At 47.5% G+C, this 8,874-nt stretch overlaps 2 protein-coding genes across 9 annotated transcripts; one reads left to right on the top strand and one right to left on the bottom strand.

Annotated features, from left to right (window-relative positions):
- Window positions 1-13: 13 nt before the first annotated feature.
- On the top strand, window positions 14-5,309 carry METTL23 (methyltransferase 23, arginine). Of its 3 annotated transcripts, XM_057317706.1 has the most exons (5): window positions 235-433; window positions 3,011-3,115; window positions 4,370-4,607; window positions 4,693-4,777; window positions 4,926-5,309. In XM_057317706.1, the coding sequence occupies exons 2-5, from the start codon at window positions 3,032-3,034 to the stop codon at window positions 5,089-5,091; spliced, it is 573 nt and encodes a 190-aa protein (XP_057173689.1). In that variant the 5' UTR covers window positions 235-433; window positions 3,011-3,031; the 3' UTR covers window positions 5,092-5,309. The 3 variants fall into 3 exon arrangements, with proteins under 3 accessions (XP_026339848.2, XP_026339846.3, XP_057173689.1); XM_026484063.4 differs by having other exon boundaries at window positions 14-3,098; XM_026484061.4 differs by having other exon boundaries at window positions 16-3,115.
- On the bottom strand, window positions 4,892-8,819 carry SRSF2 (serine and arginine rich splicing factor 2). Of its 6 annotated transcripts, XR_008961175.1 has the most exons (5): window positions 8,186-8,819; window positions 7,653-7,963; window positions 7,271-7,374; window positions 6,529-6,626; window positions 4,892-6,024 (listed from the first exon to the last, which is right to left on the bottom strand). XR_008961175.1 is itself a non-coding variant. In XM_044378772.3 (3 exons), exons 1-2 carry the CDS (start codon window positions 8,545-8,547, stop codon window positions 7,660-7,662), a joined length of 666 nt encoding a protein of 221 aa, XP_044234707.1. In that variant the 5' UTR covers window positions 8,548-8,819; the 3' UTR covers window positions 4,892-7,374; window positions 7,653-7,659. The 6 variants fall into 6 exon arrangements, 2 of the variants coding, with proteins under 2 accessions (XP_044234707.1, XP_026339845.1); XR_008961174.1 differs by having other exon boundaries at window positions 6,529-7,374; XR_008961173.1 differs by having other exon boundaries at window positions 4,892-6,626.
- Window positions 8,820-8,874: the final 55 nt, after the last annotated feature.

Raw genomic sequence — 8,874 nt, 5'->3', positions numbered from 1 at the left:
CCGCGCCCGCTTCCGGTGTCTGCGTCACTTCCGGGCGTGAGCCGCTTTCCTCAAGGCCTGTTTCCGGCGTGCGAGTTTTCGAGGCCAACTGTCTTCCGTGTCTCTTGCCGGGCCTCCGGTGTCTTCTCACCGCGCGGCCACATCATCGCCCGAGGGGTGATTTCCCCGCCCTTGCTGTCGAGTTGCAGCGACCCGGCAGGGCCGCGAAGGGCCACGCGGCGCCGGTTAGGTGGCCTCAGCCGGCCTGGGGTTTCCCGCGCGCAGCCTGGCAGCCCGGCGCTCTTCGCAGTTCCCGGCCCGTCCGGGGGTCCCCGACTCCCCCCTGGGCAAGCGTAGCCTCCGAGAGTATGAGGTCCGGGCCCAGCGCTTTCGGTTCTCGGAGGAGCCGGGCCTGGGGGTTGCGGGGGCCGTGCTGGAGGTCACCGTCCCGCAGGTGCGTGCGGCGGCACCCGCTGAGAGGCGCTTCCAGCCCTTTGCGGTGGCGCCCCGGGCAAGAGCCGTTCCCAGCCGACCCGGGGGTGTTGGGAGGGGTGGGGGTGGGATTTGGCGGCTACCCTGCCTTAGGATGAATCTCAGGGCGGGAAGGTTTGTGGAGTGAAGCCCTTGGCAGTCTTTAGTAAGAAAGTTGGGGGCCCTGCCAGGAAGAGGGCCTTCCACATCGAGTATTTCCTGCCAGAAAGGTGGCGTGTTTTTTGTTTTGTTTTTTAAGATTTTTAAAATTTATTTGACAGAGCGCACAAGCAGAGGGAGCTGGAGAGGGAGAAGCAGGCCCACAGCCGAGCGGGGGGCCTGACGTGGGGCTGGATCCCAGTACCCTAGGATAGTGACCTGAGCTGAAGGCAGACGCTTAACGACAGAGCCACCCAGGCGCCCCTGAAAGGTGGCATTTTTGATACCAAATATTTTCTTTGATCTTGTTGAAAGGTTGAAGGGCTTCTTAATTCAGCTTTATCTAGGACCGGGGATTCCACCCACACTTTCCAAATAAAGTTCTTGGGTTGCCACTGCCTTGTTCCTTTCAGCTGGTGGCTGTCCCCAAACACTCAGCAATAACAGAAGTAATACCTTATGCGTCCGGTTTTTCAAAGCACTTGGACGTTGCAGTGTTTTTATTTTATTTTATTTTTATTTTATTTATTTATTTTTTAAAGATTTTATTTATTTATTGGACGGAGAGAGACACAGCAAGAGAGGGAACACCAGTAGGGGGAGAGAGAAGCAGGCTTCCCGCTGAGCAGGGAGCCTGATGCGGGGCTCGATCCCAGGACCCTGGGATCATGACCTGAGCAGAAGGTAGACTCTTTAACGACTGAGCCACCCAGGTGCCCCAGTGTTTTGATTTTAACAACAGTCTGTGAGGTAGGTAGTAGCAAAAACAATTTGAAGATGAAAAACCGTCTAAGAGGAGGTAAAGTCTCAAGTGAAACCCATTTCTGATAGTTTTTAAATGTCTTCGTGTTGAAATACCCACTGAGATTTCTTTCCAAGTTTAGGAGGTGATATTCTGTGAGAATAAAGACCCCTTTACACCCAAATCTGCAAACTCACTGCTGTGGTCAGAAATCCGTTATGGTATACTGGGTAAAATCTACCAGGGCAGGCATTTTATTCACACTGCATTCCCTACACTTAGAACTAGTGCCTAGGTACTAATATTTTTGTTGAGTGAATTGAATGATTGAATTCAGACCTTTAGTTCCTTTGCCTTTGATACTTTCACCGCTTCAGCCCCCTTTTCCAAGCAGTCCACTAGCAGCACCCTCTGCTCTAGAAAACAGACTTGCAATTTTGCAGTTGAATAACAGCTCGCTTTCCTTATTTTGTGCGGGGTGCTGTGCTAAGTAGTTTGCATTGAGGCTTCCAAGTCATCCTATGAGAAAGTATTTTGCAGGTGAGGAAACCGAAGCACAGACAGGTTAATGGGTGAGGTCACACAACCAGTAAGTTACACATCCACTGTTTGAACTCAGGCTCATTCCGAAGGTGTGTGCCATTATTTTGCCTCCCTAAGTACTGTGCTCTCTCACAATTCTGTATCTTTCCAAAGGTTGTGTAAGCTGCCTGCCTTCCTAACTCAAGGACCGAGCTGCACTCAAAACTTTTTTTTTTTTTAAAGATTTTATTTATTTATTTGACAGAGATAGAGACAGCCAGCGAGAGAGGGAACACAAGCAGGGGGAGTGGGAGAGGAAGAAGCAGGCTCATAGCAGAGGAGCCTGACGTGGGGCTCGATCCCACAACGCCGGGATCACGCCCTGAGCCGAAGGCAGACGCTTAACCGCTGTGCCACCCAGGCGCCCCTGCACTCAAAACTTCTGAGAGGTCTTCCTGGCGTCAGTTTCCCATTAGCATACCAAGTTATGCCTGTGATTATAACCCTCTGATACATTCTTAACTGCACTTAAAATAAAAGCTAAACTTCCTGTGGCCTACAAGACCCCGCAGGGCTGGTCCCTGCCTTCCCACTGACTTCTGTACCACCACAACTCTGCCTCCCAGCCCCCATGCCCCTGCTGTCAGTGCTTTCTGTGGTCCAGCCAGAGGCCTTTTAGTTCCTGCTTCAGGACCCTTGCCTGAATCATTCTCCCTATCTAGGACAGCCACCTGTGGTCCCTGTCTCCCCACCCCTCCCTGCCTCCACTACTCTCACATCACCCGGTTTTGTTGTTAGCATTATCACCAACTGAAAATATATTTGCTTACTTGTGGCTAATTTTTTCTCGGTAGGTATGTACGTGTGTGCCCATGTGTGTATTCCATGATAAACTAGTTATCCTTAGCCCACGAAGCCACTCAGTCCCTGGATAAATGCTTTTTGAGTGAATGAGTGAAGAGTGCTTATCACACGGTATTGCAGTTTTATATACCCCATGGGATGTGAATTGGACAGCAGGGAACTGTCGTTTTTGTAATAAGATGCCAGTGTCGGGCACTCTGATTGCTATAAAAATAAATATTATACAACTGCCAGCAGATGAGTTATTTTTGGCATACAAAAAATTCTTTTCAGGTGCTGCATCTCCAATATGGAATGTATGTTTGGCCCTGTGCGGTGGTCCTGGCTCAGTACCTATGGTTTCACAGAAGATCTCTGCTGGGCAAGGCTGTCTTAGAGGTACAAGTGCCCTTGAAGCTTCCTAAAATGCTCTGTTCAGCTATAAGTCTACGTGCCTGTTACTGACTTTTGTTAAATATTTTTAAATAGGGTGATTTGGCCAGCTTGTAAGTCATGTGAGCTAAAAATACTTTTTACATTTTAAGTTGTTTAAAAAAGGAACATGCACCAGAGACCACAGGATTCCCACCGAGACTAAAATATCATCTGGCCCTTTACATTATGCCGACCCTTATTCTAAGTGGAGCCGGTTGACTAATTCTAGTTGTAGAATCTTGGCATGGAAGCAATCATTAAGACCATCTTTCCAGGGTGTCCCAACAGGGTCATCCGGGGTCTACTGTGACACATGCAGTTTCTCATACAATAGCCCTTTCAATTTTTGGAAATCTTGAGAGTATCCCAAACTCCTTCTCATCACTCCACTTGACATGAGACTGCTAAAGGCTTGGAGAAATAAACTTTTGTCATGTTTGCAGAAATGGTACAAGGCTTAAGTCTGAAGGCTGAGGACATATCCACAACTTAGTAACACCAAACTTACCAAAACCATGTAAATGAGAGGTGTGAAGGTACTTGGCATACTCCTGGCCCTGAACAGTGGCAATCTGTAGACATTCAGAAAAGATGGAGAATCTCCAAGCTCATGCTGAGAACTGGAAAATGGGAAATTTATTTTTAGATTCAATACTTAGAAAGGCATTCCTTGGTTATTCCTTAGCATGCTTAAGACCTTGTCACTTTGAAGGCCCAACTGGAAAATCTCTTTTGTAGGAAGCCATGTTGCAGACCTGTCAGGTTATAGCCACATAAAAGCAGTAAAAATTGGTAGTAACAACCATAATGGCCAGGTGTTCAAGTCACCCATCAAGCTTCTAGAGACCCAATGTCCTATATAATTAGGAACTGCTTTATAGACCGAAGAACTGAAAATGACAGAACAAGTGTCTCAAACTGCCATGGGCAGATTAAGCAATGAACCTGCCAAATACACATGGAGTTTGGAAGCAGTTGTCAGTTGCAGAATACAGGGCCCTGTACAGGGCTTAACCTTCCCACCCAATTAAGAGGAAAGTAATTTCTACAAACTGAAAAGCTTAAGCTTCATATAGTGAAGCAATGTAATTGTGGTACATTTTGCAGATATGACAAGCTCATCATTGACCCTGATGTTCCCTTAGGGAAACTAAGTCCTTAAATGCCCTGCAATGGTAAGCAGAACTTTGAAATACTATCTTTTATTAAATGTATTAGATTGGAGCTGGAGTGAGCCTTCCAGGCATTATAGCTGCAAAATGCGGTGCTGAAGTAATCTTGTCAGACAGTTCGGAGCTGCCCTACTGTCTAGAAATCTGCCGGCAAAGCTGTGAAATGAATAACCTGCCACAGGTGCGTGTCATAGGACTGACATGGGGCCACGTATCTCAGAATCTTCTGGCTCTACCACCACAAGATATTATTCTTGCATCTGATGTGTTCTTTGAACCAGAAGGTAAACTTTTTTTGGTCTTCAATAGCAAATTTGGCTGGAGAGATGAATTAAGTACGAGTCCATTTAAGGAGTTCTTTCTTCCCAGATTTTGAAGACATCTTAACTACAGTCTACTTTCTGATGCAAAAAAACCCTAAAGTCCAATTGTGGTCCACTTACCAGGTAAGAAGGTAAGCCTGAATAATCTTGGTTTACTCTCAATTAAAAGTTAAATCCTTACTCCTCATGCAATATCTACTTTAAGGGTAAAATGAAAATGTATCTGAAGCAAAACAGGAAAAGCATAATTTTAAAAAACAATTTATTTTTCTTTTTCAGTGCTGACTGGTCACTTGAAGCTTTGCTCTACAAGTGGGATATGAAATGTGTCCACATTCCTCTGGAGTCTTTTGATGCAGACAAGGAAGATATAGCAGAATCTGCCCTTCCAGGAAGACATACTGTTGAAATGCTGGTCATCTCCTTTGCAAAGGACATTCTCTGAATTACACCTACATACAGGCTGTTCTGGGACAATGTCAATACTAATTAGCAACCTGGCATGCCAACTAAGACTCAGACCATTTTATAGCTTCTTGGGAGTACAAGCATTGAATTTGAAAATGGTCCGATCTGTCGGCCTTAAAGATTGTGATGGGTCACCTAGACAATACTCATGGGTTACAAAGCCATGAAAACAAAAATTAACACACCTCTAATAAACGGGATGTGGATTGTTCTTTAAAAAAAAAAAATCATTAAAAACGGCATAAATTAAGCTGAGAGGAGGGGATACCCACAACCTCAAGAAAGTGCTACCTTAGAGCATTGATTTTAGGGGTTATGGATGCTGAATGGCATTTCCACTTTTTAACTTAGGAAAAAGTCAACTACTACACATTTCACTTTCATACTGTACAGTCAGTAACAATTCACAAGGTAATTGCACAGGTCTTTCAAATAAAGGGGGGGAAAAAAGACCAAGACATATTCTGAGAAAAGCTAACACCAAGAAAACGTTTTAATTAAACTACAGAAACAATGGTTATAGTACAGGATTTTCATGAGCAAAAAGATACACCATGTTATAAGTACTTACAAAGTTACAAACCATTTTGCTTCCTTAACATTTTTCATATTTTAAGTTCATACATGAAGATGATCAGATATACCATTTTGGGGGGAAGGGGAAAAAAAGGTGTATTTATCATCAGCTAGATGTGCTCACTGTATGCTCCGTTATTTATATGCAAGGCCCGGGTGACTGGAAGTGCAGTTGTCAGGCATTTTAATAAACTGGACAGCCATTTGTTTCTGCACGACAAGGCATCTTTACACAGGAGCAATCAGGAGAAAACAGGAAACAGCCAAGCACTCTGCACTGCAACACGCCACCTTAACAGCTAACCAGCATTACTCAACTGCTACACAACTGCGCCTAGTGCACAAAAATACACAAGAGAAGAGATTAGAATTGTGTTTGGTAAACAATCCTTTCAAAAAATCAAGTCTTTTCACCTGAAAAGTCTTTATACAAATTTGGGTTCAGATTACCATTTAGATCTGAAGGTAAATAACATATACAAACAAATTTACACCGACTTTTGTAGGTTTTTAATTTTAATGAATGAAGGCAATGTTGAGTCAATCTCTTGACAGCTTTAGGCTGTGTGTAATGGCTGCACACGTTTCCTTAAAAGTCAGGAGGCCACAAATTAGGTTACCAATCTGTTTAATTTCAAACAAAAAAAGTCAGCACTATATAAACAAAAAGGAAAATTTACCTCAAATATCCAAGCCAATAATGAAATCTGAAGTCGTTCACCTCACTAAATTACAAGAAATTTGAATAACAGCAACAAAATGGCACATAAAATGAAGTTTGCCACCTGAGGCAAAGCTTAAAACAAGTAAAAAGTTAGACAAAATGTTACAAAATAACCTTTTCAATAGCCAGTTGCTTGTTCCAAGGACTCTTCGATGGACTGGGTGTGTTGTCCTTTTCCCCCAAGTCTTCTGTTATGTTGCTTGTTGACCCATCTAGGTTTGAAAAGAAAAAAGTTCAGTTTACCTTCCATTACAATGAAGTTACCGAAAGTGCACATGGTTTCAGTTTCAGGCATGTACGTACTAAGGCTCTGGTGAAACAAGTAGGTTACAGAAAGGTTCCACCCAGCCATTCTCAGATTTTTAAAGGCCCAATTAGGAAATTTTCAAAGGCTACCATCCACTTTTACAAATTTGTGTTTATGCAATCTTGGCCAAATAACCAAGGTGAAAAATGATAAGGGAGGGGAAAAGAAAAAGAAGAAAAAATAAAAATAAAAAAAGGACGGTATCCAAACAAAAACAACTCGAAATCAGAAAATCAGTCTATTTTAAAGTAACTTTTTAGTTCTCAAATGAAACATTTGGCAATTGAGAATAAAGCTTTAATATCTGAGCTACTTAGGGCCCTTTCCTTTTAAAAAATAGGACCAAACAATTTGAGAGTTAAAGACACACTATCCTTTCCCCACCCAGTGCAATACCTGTAAACTTTTTGGGGGTTCCAAAAGTTCATTGCTTCTTTTTGCAATTCGTTTGCCACATCCATTAAATATGAAGTCCCAGTCAGTACAACAATAGTTGAACTGATCGTTTTCTCTAAGAGGATAGTGCATCTTTAACATTTAAAGACAAACCTGCTCCAATACACGCCCACAGAAACTGGTCCCTGGAGGATCAGCCAAATCAGTTAAAATCTGCAATACTGGCCAATATTCTTTTATCAAACAGGAGACCGCAGCTTTAAAGGGGAAAATGCAGACGTTGGATAAAAACAGCAAGAAATAGTCATTTTCATTAATAGGTCTCAAACAGTTTACGAAACAGCCATTATTATCTAAGCTTTATGCACATCCTTTCTGCAGACCCCTCTCTTCAGTATTACTCCCAAAGCTGAGTTAGCTCACAGCCGCACTCCCGACATCAGGAGCCACTTTTATATTAACACGGATATAACAAGCTCCTGCAAACCCCATCTCTGAGTTCGGGTCATGTGTCTCGGATCCCCATTGACATTACCATTCGCTTAAGAGGACACCGCTCCTTCCTCCTCGGGAGACTTGGGGGGGCTCTTGGAGCGCGACCTGGACTTGGACTCCCTCTTGGACACGGGCGGAGGACTCCTGGACCGGGACCGGGACCTGGAGCGCGAGCGAGACCTGGACACCGACGAGGACTTGGACTTGGACCTTCGCGCCGACCTGGACTTGGACGTGGATCGCGACCTCGAGCGAGTGCGGGAGCGAGACTTGGAGCGGCTGTAGCGGGAGCGGCTGCGGGACCTGGACCGGCTCCGACTCCGGGAGCGGCTGCGGCGGCGCCGCCGAGGGCTGCGGGCGGACGGGCCGGGCGTCAGGGCGGCCCGAGGGCCCCGATGGCCGCGCCCCGCCCGCGTGCTACGCCCGCCCCGCCGCCATTACCGCGCCGCCCGCCGCTCGGGCGCCATTTCCCCGCCGCCCGCCGCGGCCCGGCGCCCGCCCGCCGCCGCCACGTGTCCGCGCGGACCTTTGTGCCCCTCGCCCACCGCCCTTCGCATCCCCCGGCCCGTCTACCTGCGGCTCCGGCGTCCGTAGCCGCCGCCCCCGTACCGGCGGGGCGGAGGGCCCCGGCGGCTGTGGTGCGAGTCCGGGGGTCGGCCGTAGCGCGCCATCTGCACCCGCAGCTCGCGGCCGTCCAGCACGGCCCCGTCCATAGCATCCATGGCGTCCTCGGCGTCGCGCTTGTCGTGGAAGCGGACGAAGGCGAAGCCGCGGGACTCCTTGGTGTAGCGGTCCCGCGGGATGTACACGTCGCCGACGCGCCCGTACTTCTCGAACACGCGCCTCAGGGTGTCGGGCGAGGTGCGGTAGGTCAGGTTGTCCACCTTGAGGGAGGTCATGCCCTCCACATCGGGAGGCGGGCGACCGTAACTCATGGCCCTGGGGAGCCGGCCGGGGGCCGCGACTGCGCGCCGACAAACTAACGCCCTGGGCGGGCCCGCGCGCTCGTCTGAGGCGGCGGTTTCCTCACACTAGCCCGGCTCGACGCCGCGCCGCGCCTCTGGCAGTTGGCTTCCGCGTGGAAACGCTGGGAGAGGCCGGACGTGGTAGGAGGGGGGGGAAACGCGACCAAAGCACCGCAACAGCCGACCCCACCAGCGAAACAACTGGGCGGGCAGCCGGCCCTAGCACCCATTTATATCCCTCCTCACAAAATGGCGCCCGCGCCACCCGGAAATGAATCCCCTGATTGGCTCGCCCCT

Source organism: Ursus arctos, unplaced genomic scaffold, assembly GCF_023065955.2.
Source record: "Ursus arctos isolate Adak ecotype North America unplaced genomic scaffold, UrsArc2.0 scaffold_24, whole genome shotgun sequence".
Lineage (NCBI taxonomy): Eukaryota > Metazoa > Chordata > Mammalia > Carnivora > Ursidae > Ursus > Ursus arctos.
The sequence above is the reverse complement of the archived record's forward strand: the minus strand, read 5'-3'. Positions and strand labels throughout refer to the sequence as shown.